Here is a 14,822-nt window from a genome sequence, read left to right as displayed (position 1 = left end):
ACCTGCACTGGCCCTGGATACCCATAGGTCCGGATGGTGAAGGAAGGAACTTACTCTGGTGATCGGCTTCTTTGGTCAGTTCTATGCGCCTTTGTACTCATCGCAACAGATTCTACAGATATAATTATTGGTCAGGCTTAAGCTCCAGATCCACTGTGACCAATAAGAATATGTGTTTGCACTCGCTACCTGGTAATATCAATGATGCGTTCGCTGGTCGACTATCGACGTCAACGCGACACTGGTATACAAGACTTCAGACTTAGCAATGGCTCGGACTTGGCAAAGGTTCATGTGGAGTATCTGATACTTGCCCGGCGATCTTGGCCGATATTGACGAGACATACATAGCCTGAGCAGAATCTCGAATGCGCGAATCAGGACCGAACGTTGAACAATGCAAGCTCAACTTCAGCAGGACATCATCATCCTTGCCGCACGAGGTGTTACGCCGGATCACTGCTGTGCAACTTCAACCTCACCCACAAATCATTAGCGTGAGTGCATGATCGCATCCGGCTCCGAGGTAATAAACTGGAAGATACAAATTCAAAGTCGAAATTGGGTGTGCATACCATGTAGGTTTACAGTTTCAAAGTCTTAATTATCAAAATATTTAGCAACAGGTTGTGCGTAGCCACGACTGGATGCTACCTGCGAAGTTGTCAAATTATCTCAAACGCTTAAATCAACGAGGTGGGAAGACGCACGGAATCGATTATATGGGGCATGCATGCCATGGTCGGTGGTCTGTCCTCTATGAACCACTCGGAAATCTATAACGTCGGTGAAGATAGTACTGATCTAGGTATAGAGGGCAGTGTTAGGAATGCTGAACAGGGGCGTGGAAAGTGTAGACGGATCGCAAACAAGATGTACAATGACTTCTGGACCCATTAGAGTAATATGTATGTTTTTTTTTCCATTTTTACCACATGTCACAATTTAGCTTCACCTTCCAAAAATTTGCATGACGGTCACACCAAATAGGTTCGATTCAACAGAGGCTGTGACACGTGATGAACCTAGTGTCGAAACTATACAGTAACTCGGATACCTGAAGTGCAGCATCGAGGGGGCGTACGATCTCCAATCACTGCTTTGACGCTGATGAAGAAAAACAGTTAGTATCGCGGAATCTTGAGTCTTCGATGGAATCATATAAGGTGATTATACACCTGATAGCTCCTCCCTGTGACATGTAGTAGTTTATGTCCCTGATGATAGTTAGTGAGCCTGACCAGATGGATTTCAATGAGGCTCATATCTTTGCTTCACCGAATGCCCCGCCTCCAGTATTTGTAGCTTCTCCTCCAAGGTAGCAATTTTGCGTCTCTGTTGAGCACTCTCAGACGTGATCACTGCCGTGGACAATGCTGAAGACCATTGGGACGGCGATGATGGTTGAGAGTTCACCATCTGAGACATGGTGGTGTATGATAAGTAGGGATAAGAAAATATTTGTGAGGGTGCTTATGGTGTAGCCCCAGGGCATTTTATCAAATGGTCTGACTATGAACAAATGAAAAGAGACACAAAAGAGCAACCAGGTACGACACACCATCAAGAATATCAACTATGAGACAGTCTCCAGTCTCGGCGCCCTCCACAGCGATTGGACCGGACAACTGCATATGGGACGAGAATGCACGATAGGTTCATCTTCACTATCTGTGGGGACTGTGCTGACACATATACACGTACCACATATAAAAAATCGAATGTGATTCGAAAACAGATTAAGTTTGCGAAGGCAGCGAAGTTGAAGCGCCAGGCAAGACTGTAGAGGCACATGGATTGCTGAATGTTTGCTTTTCAAGACTGGGGTAAATATCAGCAAGCTTTCATAACATGACAACGGCAACTCACTGTGATCTCATTCTGACATACCTCATGGTATGGATTGACTGAGAAGCTGATACCCATCGCCAGATGGCAACATAAACATAAACAGAAACTTACATACCGAAATAGATAGTGCACTGCTAAGCCACGGCTTGGGCCGGCGGCTTAGGCTTCGCAAAATTGAAGCCTGGGCCAAAGCCCTGGTCAGGCTGTGTCCTAGGCCTGGCTGGGCCTGGCTCAATCTGGCCCGGCTTGGCCTGGCCCGGGGCTTGAAGCCGAGCCGGAACATCACTAATCAGCTAGTCAAGTGGCGATGATCGAACACCTCATTATTGGAATAACTTCACTATCATAATGAACTGCACTTTCATCCAAGTCATTCCCTCGTTCCACCATGATTCCACGGCAGGATGATGAGGAGACACCTCTTCTGCAACGACCAGAGCCATCAACAGCCTCTAGAACACCTCTACCATGGGATCAGTTTTCAATTGTACTGTTCTTGGAGATGTTAGATCCTCTCTCTTCTGGTACCCTTTCTCCGTTTATTCCCGAAGTGAGTATATTCCATTTACTGAGATTTATATCTGATCACAACCTGCAATTTTGTCAAGCTCATTAGACACATCGGGGTGACTCACGGAAATGAGTCCCAGGTTGGTCACTATGTCGGCATCCTTGTAAGGATATCTTCATCGTTACTGCCCCTTCATTCGTTTCTGATACCCCCCGAGCAATCATCATACTATGTGGCTCATGCACTGACTATCTTTCATTGGAGTCAACTGTCCGACCACATCGGGCGGAAACCCGTGATACTCATAGCTCTATTAGCAATTTCTCTTTCGATGTTCTCATTTGGGATCTCGAAAACCTTTCTTGATCTGGTGGTCAGGTCAGCGTGTTCAATCAAATATAAAATAGTAACTGTGATCATCGATTACTGATATTCTTGACCAGTCGTGTTATCTGTGGAGCATTCAATGCAAGCAATGGTATCCTCAAAACCATGGCGATGGACATCACTGACGCAACTAATATGCCTGAGGCATATGGCTATGTACCAATTCCGTGGATGATCGCAAACACAGTTGGGTAAGCATACATCACATTTTTTGTCACACTGAGGTTCACAGCATCTAGACCAATCATCGGAGGATCGCTCTCCCGACCGGCAGATAGATTTCCTGACATCTTTGGGCGATCAGAACTCCTGAAAACCTACCCATATCTCCTGCCACGCTCTATTTCGGCATTTGTTTCATCAATAGCTTGGCTAGTCACGTATTTTCGTCTTAAAGAGGTGAGCGTGATACTGAAAACCCATCTCTGGATCACACTAAGTGTGGTTACAAGAGCATTTCTATCAAGGCACCACTTTGGGAACTGATTAAAGGAGGATTGTCCCGACAGCCATCAAGCGATGTTATAGTCAATCCTGGAGAAATTCAACCAAAGCCTCTTCCACTGCGTGCCTTGCTGACCTCGAAAGTTTCGAGCGTAACAGTGAGCTATGGCACCACAGCCCTGCTTCACATGTCGTTCATGTCTGTCCTACCTGTTTTCTATGCGACACCGATTGAACTTGGCGGTCTGTCCCTCGAACCTCCTCGCATTGGCGTTTTACTTGCGGCACAAAGTGTCGCACATGGCGTATTTCAGCTACTTTTCTTTGCTCGTTTACATGATTACTTCGGTGCAAGAGCTATCCATATCACCGGCGTTAGCTCCGGCATCCCTATCGTCCTTCTATTTCCAGCGATCAATGCTCTAGCTCGAGCCTATGGGATAGGTATGGCGGTTTGGCTGTGTGTTGCCCTCCAGCTTATGCTGACGATCAGCCTGATCATGTGCTATCGTATGTCATTCCAACACTTCCGACGTCTTACTTTACTGAGAAGTCGTAGCTTGCATGTCATTGTTTGTCAGAGCTGCCACTCCCAGTCGCGCCTCGTTTGGAGCAACCAATGGAATCACCCAGTTGGCTGGCTCAGTAGCAAGGATCATTGGCCCGGCGTCTGCAGCTTCGGTCTTCTCTTATTCACTGCAGGAAGGGCGTGATGCGTGGTTGATATACTACTTCTTGATCATAATTGTATGTCTCGCAGTTGGTACTGCTCTATTACTTCCCCGTAATCCTGCTGTATGGGAAGATTACGAATGATATTATCGATGGCTATTAGTGATGCGGAGGTTCGGTTCTGAACCGCAGTTCGAACCGGACCTTTCGTGGACTGGACCACGGTCCAGTTCAACGTTCAGAGTATAGGCTGAACTGGACCGATGGTCCAGTCCAGCGTTCAGCATTCCTTGAACGTGTCCGAACCTTTTTGAACTGCTTCCATTTTAGGCTACTCACACATACAAGATGACATCACCCACAACGCAATACACTGAACATGACATGATTACTCGCAACTTTTTCGCTTGGAATCTGATTCACAAGGACCATGCCACACTGGCAAGGTCCGTGAAGGTTTGTTTGCCTACCACTAACCCAAACATCACAAAGGAAGAACCTGATAAGGTACATCAGTGAATCACTGGGTTCTGTACAGTGTGACAGGCCGACAGCTTGGTCCCTTCTATACAGCTCGCTACAGTACTACTTCACTTTGTAGATCTCTGTACAGACAACTCACAGACACCCAGAGAAGGGCTCTTGTACCAATAAAACGTAACTGTGCCGCTGCTGCTAGCTGCTTGACTGTCCACACGTGTACACACAAGCAAAAGTTTGACAAAATCAATGATAGCATTCAATCAGAGGTATACTGCACTAAACAATGCTCGAGATAGGATCAATGCGGGACAATAATGTAAAGAATCGAAAGACATCAATCAAGGATGATTTTCAAATGAGAATGCCTTGAAGCGTCGTTCACATTGCCGTCAACTTTGTAGGACTCCGCCCTGTGAGAACTTCATCAGCGTGCAATGCTTTGAAAACAAAAACTACTTGCCATCCAGCTGCAGCCCAGGAACGAAGTTGCCGCGCTAGTTTTGGTCTGTGGTAAGGGTCATCCATGATCGTTTCCAGCTTAACGAGCATAGCAGTATACAAAGAGGAATATTCCTTTGCGCTGAACTTTGGAAATGATTTTCCACTGCTGTTCTTAGAAAAGCCGTCGAGGACACAATTGACCTATCAAAAATGTGGTCAGTGTATTGTTAGTAGCACATAGAAACATGGAAAAATACCGAGGTGCAAACCAGTGCCAAGCACTCTAGCGGTAACGACTTCTGGAAGACCTCAGGTCTCCTGCGAGCAACACGGTAAGACCCTGTATAAAAGAAAGAAATAGCAGCCTCGCGGAGCACAGGATGAGAGGCGTTTTCAGTTTTCCCTTGGTCGTCTACACCATTGTGTAAGAAAATGCTGTCTTTGAGCAACTTCGTGGCAGCTTCCTCAACCCAGGCAGCATGTTGTTGGGGTGGGACATGAGATGGAGGTATGAGGTCATACATGGAGGGTACAATACTGGCGACGATCTTCTTGAGGTCCGAGTGCCACGTTGATAGATCCTCATACAGCTAAAAAAAATGGCACATTAGATATCGGATGCATGCCAACGAATGCACACACCAGTTTTGCCATATCGTGCTTGTGATCAGGCCAAACACCTGGTAGACACGTAAGTAACATGTCTCGAAAGCAAAAAAGACCTACCCTCTTCAACTTGTTGACCACCCTCGAGCCATTCAATGAGCGAAGCCATGAGAATCTTGTTGATGGAACCTGTCAAATCTTTCGCTAGTTTCGGGAATGGGTTCTCTATTGCATGTTGGGCACGGCACTTGCTCTTCGTAACCTCGAGGAAGTTTTTCCATCGTGGACCATACCAGCCTAGTTGAGTGGCTCTAGGCCCATCACCTGATTCCTTCACTTTTGCTGATGCAGTCTTGACGTTCATGTCCTTTGACTTGGAAGACTTTGTCTCAGTGTGACGTAGGAGATCAAGAACTTGCGGATCAGGAAGTTGAGGGCGTCCATTTTTCTGGTGGTGGCGCTGTAAGACATCATCTGGCTGCCAAACAGACAGAAAATTAGTAGGCTTTCAGGAAACTCAATAAACTATACCTTGATTGCAGTATCATCAGTACTAGAGATATCATCTGCCAAACATCTTTCTGCGTTAATATCACCTTCGTCGCGTGAATATTGAAAATTGAAGTCGATTGGAAGAGTGCGGGCGACACGGGGTTGAGAGGGTAAATCTTCTTTTGAGAAACCTGTTGCTCGTTTTGTATGTCACGATGATGATCATTGATTTGCTTACCAGGATGTTCAGTCACCTGCCCCTGCGCTGCTCCCCAGCCAACTTCATTGTCCGTGTGATCTTCGTCGTCATTGTTGTCGTCAGTATTTCCATTGCCACCCTCACTAGATGTCTCCGTGCTTTCAGCTCCTGAATCTTGTGGGCCATGCTGACCTAGACGTTCATTGTTGACTGGCCGAAGGGTAGGTTCCAAGTTCTGGAATAAGTCCGAGTTAGCATCAGGCTGACGTGCAGCCAACGTTGACCTTGAAGGTACTGGGGGTGCCAGATACTGGTTTGCAGCGGTAGTAGCGGCAGTAGGAAGATGTCCTGTGAGATCTAGACTGGCTGAAAGAGCCTCCTTCTCCCTGGCTGCAGCCACCTAAGGGTTGTTGAGTGCCTGCAGGTCAGGCTCTGTACCAGGGGGAACGATGAACTGAGAAAACCAAAGTGTGCACCCGCTCCACTGTTATGACTTGGATGGTATCTGTTGGCGACGCTCAAACAGAGCGTGTGTCGTCAACGGTCGAGGACATCCTTGGGCTAGCCCAAGGTTAGGGGTCTTACTTGGCGAGGCTTTGGCAAGTAAGATTTGACGCCTATGTCCAAATCGGGTAGCTTATGTCAAGCATGTGCGAGACAATAAGCTAAATTGGCCTGGGCTTACGACACCTGAAGGTTAATCGTAAGATCGTTGTTAATTAGAAGGACAGAAGTCCGACTAGTTAACAGGGGCTCTGCTCGTCGACGAAGTCGATGAGTAAAGATCGAGACTATAGGCTTATCCGTGAAGAGCAGATAAGAAGATAGAATATAGACTGCTGACGAGGCAGAAAGGATCACTCTGGTGAGAGTAGGAGGTCAAGAACCAAGTAGATTCAAGTTAGGGAATATGTTACATGGTAGCGAGTTTATATAGAGGACAGGAGACGTATTAGTGGGTGATAACTCATACTACTGGGAGAGGCAATCGGTAAAGGGTATAACCATAACAGGAAGGCACGTTCGGTCGAGGTAGAACGTGCTAGATAAGAAAGTGAGTCAAAGATTGAAATAAGAAGTGAAATGCGCAGGGGCACGATCGTGCAGCTGTGGATCTAAGTATAAGTCGCATGTGCGACTGCACACCGAGTCAGAGATCAAGAAAAGGAAAAAGGGCAAAGGGGATGCGTCGTGCATCAGATCATAGGTTACCGTCCGGACGGTAAGGGCAAAGGGACTGTCCACAGGATCAGTCAGGTGGTGGAACGGAGCATGGGTATGCTTCGTCAGCGAAAGGGTCCGGCCAGATGTACTGGCTCTGCTGGAGCGACAAGTAGAGAGCAAAAGGGAATGCGAGGATGACAAGGATGACGAGGGTGAGGTCGGGGTAAGGGTATGATGCGAGGGCTGATACGAGGAGGATGAGGAGAAAAATAGTAGGGGCCCAAGCATCTAGATGTTCTTGTAACATCCACGATGTATGAAACTGGGTTGGAGGTTTGGGGGCTTGACAGTCGAGGCAATGGGAGTAGTGTCCTTCGTCACTGTAGCTTTTTTTCCCCGTGGTCTTGAAGGTGCAGAATCCATGGACTTGACAGTCAAGGCAACAAGAGTAGTGTTCTTCGCCGCTGTAGCTTTTTTGCCCTGTGGTCTCGAAGGCGCAGAAACCATTGGCTCGCCAGAGGCACTATATGGTGGAGGGGGCTTCTGATGTATTCAGAGTGATTAGTCTGTTAATACAAGTAAAAAACAAAAAAAAACCTTCATCTGGCCTCTGTGACCCTTGCGAGGCGGTTCTGGAGCAAGTGGATTGGTAGGGATACTAGAGTCGAGGGAGGTGGAGCCTTTGGGCTGGCTGGTATGTGCTGGGGCACCCAAGAGTGCTCCAATGATCTTGAGTTGACTAATTCTACCTCCTGTTCCTACACCAGGACGTCCCGAACACCGAGTAGGCTGCTGCGATGCGATGGATGCTTCAGCCTCAGCCCGCGATTTCTTGGTTGACGTGACATCTTGCCCATCAGAGTCCGCGGCTTTGCACTTTGTCTTCCTCTTCTTAGGGCTAGTGCGAGCTTGGTCCTGATGCTGAGATGGCATCTGAGGCTGACACCAGGGAGAAACTGGCACGAAGGAAACAAAAAACTTACCTTGATGGCTTTTAATAAGGAATTTATTGTAAGTACTATGACTCGAGCTTGTGGGTGACAGCGTGGAATTTTAGTGAAGTCAGAATCAACATGTTCAGAGATATTAGTCGAGTGTTGGCCTGCAGGCATGATACAATTGATGTGGTTGAGTAATGATGTAGTGGTATGGTATCATGTTTTGTGGAGGTAGTGTGTGATTATATATGTTAGTGACTCGAACAAATTCAATTGAAATGACATAATGAATCACAATGCATTTACAAGTCCCTATCTCCTGCACCTCTTTGGCTTGGGTATAGCTTCCATTGTCCATCGATAATCTATGACTCGCTTGTTCTTGTTGCCCGGCAGAGTCTCAGCAACCAACTGCGACATCTTTTCCTCGCCACTTGTGCCCTCCTTCTCCTCTTTCTCATCCTTTTCCTTGAGCGCCTTGAGCAACCACCTTGAAACCAGGAGTTCGGGAGAGGGCTTGTTTATCGGAAGGTCTGCAAGATGATTATTCAACACCGCAAGCACATCATCGAAATGTACGTTCTTTGGGTTTTTCATGAGCTTGTACCAATCCAACACAACAGGAATGAGGCTTTTGAAGTATGGATGGATTTGTTCAGTAAGCTCCTTGATGTAGTGTTCATCGTGCCAAAAAAATGATGTTTTACTATCGCAGCACGTCTTGAACTTCAAGGCAGACCACTCTTGCAGTATCCAATTGTGGCTCTTGTTGAGAATACGCTTCATGCCAAGGGGACCCCTAAACTCAATGAGAATCCATATGAAGACGTAGAACATGGACTCGAGGTCGTCTTGGTAGCAGTGCTTGATTAGGGGGGGTGGGTATGATTTCGAACTCGAGGCCCCCTTGAGCTCAAGCGCATCAGTTGGAGTCTTGAGGTGGAGCTGCAGGAGAAGCGCTCGGGACATGAAGGGTAATGTACCCTAAATACAATGTTCAACACTGATTTCTCAATTAACTCAAAAAAATACTGACAGTGCCCCCTACAGTGTAACTCTGATTCTTCAAGATCCTCACAGAAAACTCCCAATCTATCAGCATTCTGTGGGTGCCGTTACCATCGTCCTCAATCATGGCATTGAACAGACTACAATCGTGGTGAAGAACATTGTGTTGTTCAACCACTTCCTTCTGAACTAAAGGTACATCATTAAATGCTTGTGCATCACAATGTATGATACTTACTTTGCACAATATCCCATACTGAAGCCAGCAACTTGTACTTTGTGTGGAATTTGTGTAAAGGTCATCCCCGGGGCTTCAAGACCATGTGAATGTGAGTACAGAATGTACCCTGCAGACTTCGCACGGACTTGTAGTGATATTCCACTGTTTGATCCACCTTGCCAGGGGCAACCTCAACGAGCCAATATTCAACCAGCTGGGGGACACCGCGGACACCTTCCATCTTCTCCATCATCCTGATTTCATTCAAGGCTTCTTTTTTCCCCCCAATGGCCCAGTAGTCTTTTATTATAAACTCCTCATCATCCTTCCTTGCATGATAGCAAACAGTACTGCGGCCCACAAGACCCTGTCTCGAAAAAATAATATCCAAAATGTCATAAAAATGGTCGATGACCCGTATCTTCCCAATCGGCTCCAGCAGAGGTTCGAGAAGAGGATCCTGAGGGATCTCTATTGGGAGCTCCACTGGGAAGCTATTGTCATCTTCAGCGGGGTTATACTCGGTAGGTTCTGTCTCCAAGTCAATCTGAGCAGTGGTACTGGCAAGCAAGGATGTGCTCTCGATCTGGGGGGGGGGATGTGCTCTTGATCTGGCCCGGGGAGTGAGTTGGTGCAACGTCCTGGGATGAGCCTTCGTTCTGCAGGAGGCAAGTAGAATGTGTTTTGAGAGTCTGTGGAAGTGTGTGTGCGAATATGCTGATCGTGGTGTCATATCCGATGCACTCAAGATTACCAAATACAATGCACGACAAGATATACAAGTATCTGTCTGGCTCTTGGTCGATGTTAGTGCAAGGGCTTACAACACCCCCAGAATGGTCGTACAGGTGGACACGAAGATCACGATACCCATTGCACAAGGATATCAGCAGCGCAAACCATCTCCAGGGTTGGTGCTTTAGAAGAAGGTATGCTTTGGTATCGAGAGTCTTTGCAAGGGTGCTCGAAGGTTTGTATGCACTGGAGGTCAACTCGCATACCACTTTGATTGTATCCCACCTAGCTTCAACATCGTCTAGTAGGGTAAGATCTGGTTTGCACGGGATTTCTTCACCAGGTACTGGGCGTGATGAATTTGCCGCACTCCAGGTGCGTGATAAGTTGTGTGTGAGAGCAAGATCAGGCTGTAATGCAAGGAGGGCCGTAGTAACAACATTGAAGAACGACGAGAAGATGTGTTCTGTCGTTAATGGACCCTCTGAGGCTACAGCTGAGGAAGTCTGGCAGTCCAAGTCACTACTATCCTCCCCATCGTCTGACTTCGATCCCCCATCCGTCAAAAGTTCTGCATCAGCGAATGGCAGCACACTCTCGGTAGCTTCACTTGTAGATGCCAGCGGTGCATCCAGCCCCCCAGAGGCTAGTAACTCGGTTTTGTTTGTTTCATCAATCAACACCCATTCTCCCAACTTCTCTTTTGTGCCACTCTCAGTTCCTCCTCGCTCACTTTTTTTTGTAGTTCGTCCCTGTCCATGCATTGTTGGAAGGGGCCAATTCCACTGACACTTTTGAGTGTTATATAGCTGCACCATGGGAGCTCCGCCTGGAGCCAGAGGAAAAGCATCTAGATCATCGAGCCAACTGTCGGGAGGTATTTTGGTTAACAGAACCACAAGATCCTTCGCTTTGGGGACTTCAACAGTGCATGACTGGAAAATTAGAGATAAGGTATGGCTGAGCTCGTCTCTGTTGGTAAATGAAGGCTCGTGGAGTATCAAGCGGTTGAGTTCAGAAGTTGTGAGTTCATCCATCACCTTTGTATTATGGATGGGGGGAGCTGTCAAGAAGGATGACAGCTTTTTCCCCAGGTCAATTGTTCTGGCGTGTCTCCCAGTTGGCATAACGAAGCATGGAACTCAAAAAAACCATGCTAGCATACATATGGAAAGTAAAGAAATGATAGCACACAAAATGGTCTTATCTCAAATCAAATACCATGCTGATAGGGCGAAGAATGTGTTTTTTTCCCAATACTCATTCAACCAAAACTCCGCGGCATGCTCCATGCTATTATAAACTGTGTGGCATTTATCTGCAGTGGCTCCAAAGCGAGGAACAAGATTTATAGGCACCCTTAGTTGAGAGAGCGGAATCACGTCCCCCATCCGAACACCATTTGAGTGTTTTGAGCGTTTGAGGAGATGAAGTTGTGTCGTTGGATCACGATCAGGTGAGATATCAAAGTGTTGCACGTAGCAGAGAAATTGGTCTTTCCATGACCATGATGTGTCGCTCTTACCAATAGGCCGCATGATCAGTCTGATCTGGGCGACAGTGTGACCTATACAGGGTAGTTGAGGCTGAGACAAGTATCGTGATACAAGACAGAATTCACACCTGAAAGTCCACTACTAGGCCATGAAAAGCCCGCACTAGTCTGAATGATAGCTGTGTCATAATGTCCTAAATTCCAGGGGTCGCAGGGTGGGGTGCAATTTAGCGTTTGGGCTGGTCTGATAGTGTGAGCATCGTAAAATTCTGTTTCTTGTAAGCGAACTTTGAACCAGACTTGAACCTGGTCAAAAGGAAGGGTAGCCGTATGCGCCCCTCTTCTCGGACCGCTTATTGCATGAATGTGTTGGTCTCCACAAGTCGCCTCATGCTGAATGAAATCAGCAATAGCTGGTCGCAGATCTGGAAGGGAGAATTTGACGGCGACTTCGTCAATAGAGATCTTTCTAATGGATGGATCATATGCGATATGAAATGCAGTGCGGCCAACGACAAATGAACATAATGGAAGAGGTATGGAACCCACAGGTCTGTACTGCAATGCCCTAGCAATGGCAAAATAGCTGATGACAGGACGACATGGGAGTTGCTGCACCGCAGAAAGTTCGATTGGAGTGTCGGCATTGGCATTGGCATCGTCAGCATCGATGTCGGTGTTCTCCAGCTGCTCAGTAGTCTGTTTTGCATCCAAAAGACTAGTGGCGAGCTCAAAGCGCCGACACTTTTCGGCTTGGTCCAGGTGTCGACATATCTGGGGATCGTAGTTGTGATTGTTGGTTGCCCTTGCAGGGTCTTTGATTTCAGTTACATGTGCATGTTCTGTGACATCTGCAGACCACTGTCTGATGACCCCAGAGTTGCGAATGCTCGGAACAATGTTCTGCATTAACTCCAACTTGGGTATATGCCAATTGGAAATAGGTCTATTACCCTTCCCTCGGCGAGCTCCCGCAGCAATAATTAAATCCTTGTTTGAATGAAACTTGTCCAATGCACCTGAGATGTGCCTGATATCGTCGTCATTGATGCATGGTGACTGCACACAATAACGGAACTGCATGAGTGCGTGTATGGCAGTGAGAACACCAGGAGCTGCGTTCGCACATACTGCAATGATGTATTGTTGAACATCACGATGACAACGACCAGTAACCTGTTTCAGTTTCGAAATGCCTCTGTAGAAGTGCTGATAACCAGTGATGGGCTGCAAAATGGAAAACCGGAAATCAATCTCGGACTCTCCGACTGCACAAATGAGCCATTGCGTGTCATGGTCCCAGAATTCTTTATGAATGTGGTGAAGGTCTTCCGGTGTAAAGAAACGAGATGGTTCCGCGAGTATCCAGTCTCAAAAGAACAGTTCAGCAACCCCATTCAGGCGGAATTTCTGTGCCTCGCAGAAGAAGGCCTCAATATCGAGGGGATCAGCGCATGAACGCACAACTGTAAGCTGCGCAAGAGTCGTGGATTTCATCCGAGGTTCATGCTGGAAGGCATCCCCAAACTGCTTATACATTGCCATGGTCACTGGCGATGTTTTGCCACCGACCGTTGCTAACATCATGGCTTCAGGGGTGTCAGCAATATAACTGGCAAGCAGGGTGAAGCAATAATGACTGTTGCCAATGGGATCTGATAGCATGATGCCATGTCGAGCTGCCTGTTTCAAAGGTTCAAGAACGATGTCCAAACATTGATGTATGAGGCGATCCTCCAATACACCCTTCATTTGTTTCTTCTTATGCACAAACTTCAGGACCGGTAGTAGAGCGGTGAGAACGAAAGCACCCGAAGACGATTTTAGCCGTATATTCATATGTATGTTTGCAAGGCTTATAAGAAGCGGGTGAGCAACGCGATCACCTGTTAAGGCAGTGATGTTTGTCTTGTCGGAGGATAGGATGGTACCTGAGGAGGGTCACACCACTAGGTATAGCCGCCTTCAAGGATAAATAAGTCAGAGACACCAAAAGTCAACATGGTACGCACCTGCATATCCCAAGCATCATTTCCCATCATCCACTCAGTATATACACGACACTGCTTTTCTGTGGTAGTGTACACCTTGCGAGGCCTGAAATCAATACAATTGTGAAATAAGGGGTTGTTGAAGACGCTGGCGATGCACTCTAGAGGGTCGCGCCAATATAGAACTACCGGCGACTTTGTTGCATGCAATGTGGGTATTACTTTGGACATCCAACACGGACCGCTTGGGAGCATTTCAGCTCGACCCTGTAGTTCTTTAGCTGAGGAGAATGACAAAGTTAAGTCTTTGACCTAGCAAGTCCAACAGTTATGGAATGGTAGCCAGTATGAATTTCGGACACTCACCATTTCAAGCGATAGGAAGGAATCAATATTGCTCATGCTCAGGCCCGAACGAAGCAGCCATGCCGCAACTTGCCAATCTCTTCGACCACTAAATGGATAGTAAAGGTTGTTTTTGTGATGCACACTATTTTCATCAGAGTCAAATAGGTTCAAAAAGGTGTAGCCATCCTGATAGGCAAGTGGAGGGTCAGGATAGTATTTGGTTACTTCACCGCCCTCATCCAGAATTCCACCTCCCATGATATTCTCTTCATCACCGAATTCACCGCAACATCACCGAAGTCAACTACCATTGCCTCGCCTCCGAGTTCTGGTTCATGAGGAATGTGGTGCTCGATATTCGCTGGGTCCAAGGGTGGGATGAGGGAATTAAGCTTGATGATATCTTCTAGCCACGTGTTGCAGCCAGACCGGGGCTGGCTCATATGGCGAGCAACAGATGTGTGGTCCTCCATAATTTTTCTGCACAATGGACATTGAGGCATAAGGATGAGGGTGAGACATATGAAAGTCGTATAACCTTCTGATCAATATTTTGGCATTTTCTGATACTGACTCGAACAATACTACCATGAACATGACCAAACTGCGATCTCTCTCAGCACGTGCATCAGGGATGGACGAGCAAATCTCCCATTTACATCATTGTGAAGGACCATCGGGTGCATGTGACCTATACAATGTTCTTCATTCTGTCAATTCCTTGGTGATGTTGATCTTGAAATTCGCTTTTTTGATGTACCTTACATTTTAACAGTCCATACAGGATCCAACCGACTCTGAGGCCAACCTGGTGTTGGACCTTGTAAGAGCTAAGCA

At 47.0% G+C, this 14,822-nt stretch overlaps 5 protein-coding genes across 5 annotated transcripts; 1 reads left to right on the top strand and 4 right to left on the bottom strand.

Moving 5' to 3' along the window:
• Positions 1-1,262: 1,262 nt before the first annotated feature.
• On the bottom strand, positions 1,263-1,925 carry EDB93DRAFT_241102 (uncharacterized protein). The gene is made up of 4 exons (XM_041455822.1): positions 1,870-1,925; positions 1,705-1,811; positions 1,562-1,628; positions 1,263-1,512 (listed from the first exon to the last, which is right to left on the bottom strand). Exons 2-4 carry the CDS (start codon positions 1,792-1,794, stop codon positions 1,349-1,351), a joined length of 321 nt encoding a protein of 106 aa, XP_041309218.1. The 5' UTR covers positions 1,795-1,811; positions 1,870-1,925; the 3' UTR covers positions 1,263-1,348.
• Positions 1,926-2,239: 314 nt separating this feature from the next.
• EDB93DRAFT_1327477 (major facilitator superfamily domain-containing protein) lies at positions 2,240-4,009 on the top strand (the record flags this gene model as incomplete). Its single annotated transcript, XM_041455087.1, has 6 exons — positions 2,240-2,401; positions 2,460-2,740; positions 2,806-2,940; positions 2,989-3,148; positions 3,202-3,703; positions 3,753-4,009. The coding sequence occupies 6 exons, from the start codon at positions 2,240-2,242 to the stop codon at positions 4,007-4,009; spliced, it is 1,497 nt and encodes a 498-aa protein (XP_041309217.1).
• A 717-nt stretch (positions 4,010-4,726) lies between these two features.
• On the bottom strand, positions 4,727-8,183 carry EDB93DRAFT_1102816 (uncharacterized protein; the record flags this gene model as incomplete). Its single annotated transcript, XM_041447248.1, has 8 exons — positions 4,727-4,990; positions 5,059-5,379; positions 5,432-5,469; positions 5,516-5,873; positions 5,927-6,078; positions 6,126-6,476; positions 7,562-7,793; positions 7,848-8,183. 8 exons carry the CDS (start codon positions 8,181-8,183, stop codon positions 4,727-4,729), a joined length of 2,052 nt encoding a protein of 683 aa, XP_041309216.1.
• A 317-nt stretch (positions 8,184-8,500) lies between these two features.
• Positions 8,501-10,915, bottom strand: EDB93DRAFT_1102815 (uncharacterized protein; the record flags this gene model as incomplete). The annotated part of the gene is made up of 5 exons (XM_041447247.1): positions 8,501-9,172; positions 9,225-9,385; positions 9,435-9,452; positions 9,543-10,002; positions 10,241-10,915. 5 exons carry the CDS (start codon positions 10,913-10,915, stop codon positions 8,501-8,503), a joined length of 1,986 nt encoding a protein of 661 aa, XP_041309215.1.
• A 444-nt stretch (positions 10,916-11,359) lies between these two features.
• On the bottom strand, positions 11,360-14,488 carry EDB93DRAFT_1239862 (uncharacterized protein; the record flags this gene model as incomplete). Its single annotated transcript, XM_041451688.1, has 9 exons — positions 11,360-11,718; positions 11,775-12,776; positions 12,804-12,842; positions 12,864-13,016; positions 13,287-13,554; positions 13,592-13,609; positions 13,659-13,949; positions 14,004-14,219; positions 14,261-14,488. 9 exons carry the CDS (start codon positions 14,486-14,488, stop codon positions 11,360-11,362), a joined length of 2,574 nt encoding a protein of 857 aa, XP_041309214.1.
• Between the last annotated feature and the right edge of the window lie 334 nt (positions 14,489-14,822).

This window comes from Suillus bovinus, assembly GCF_016758785.1.
Source record: "Suillus bovinus strain UH-Sbo-P2 chromosome Unknown EDB93scaffold_17, whole genome shotgun sequence".
Lineage (NCBI taxonomy): Eukaryota > Fungi > Basidiomycota > Agaricomycetes > Boletales > Suillaceae > Suillus > Suillus bovinus.
This window is presented reverse-complemented; position numbering and strand designations above follow the sequence as displayed.

What these genes read in the sequence shown, in the direction of transcription:
- EDB93DRAFT_241102 (XM_041455822.1), bottom strand. Translation starts at nt 1,794, where the DNA reads ATGTGCCTCTACAGTCTTGCCTGGCGCTTCAACTTCGCTGCCTTCGCA. An exon ending in CATTCGATTTTTTATATGTG is followed by an intron (nt 1,629 to 1,704) that starts GTACGTGTATAT and finishes TCCCATATGCAG; the next exon opens with TTGTCCGGTCCAATCGCTGT. An exon ending in CATAGTTGATATTCTTGATG is followed by an intron (nt 1,513 to 1,561) that starts GTGTGTCGTACC and finishes ATTTGTTCATAG; the next exon opens with TCAGACCATTTGATAAAATG.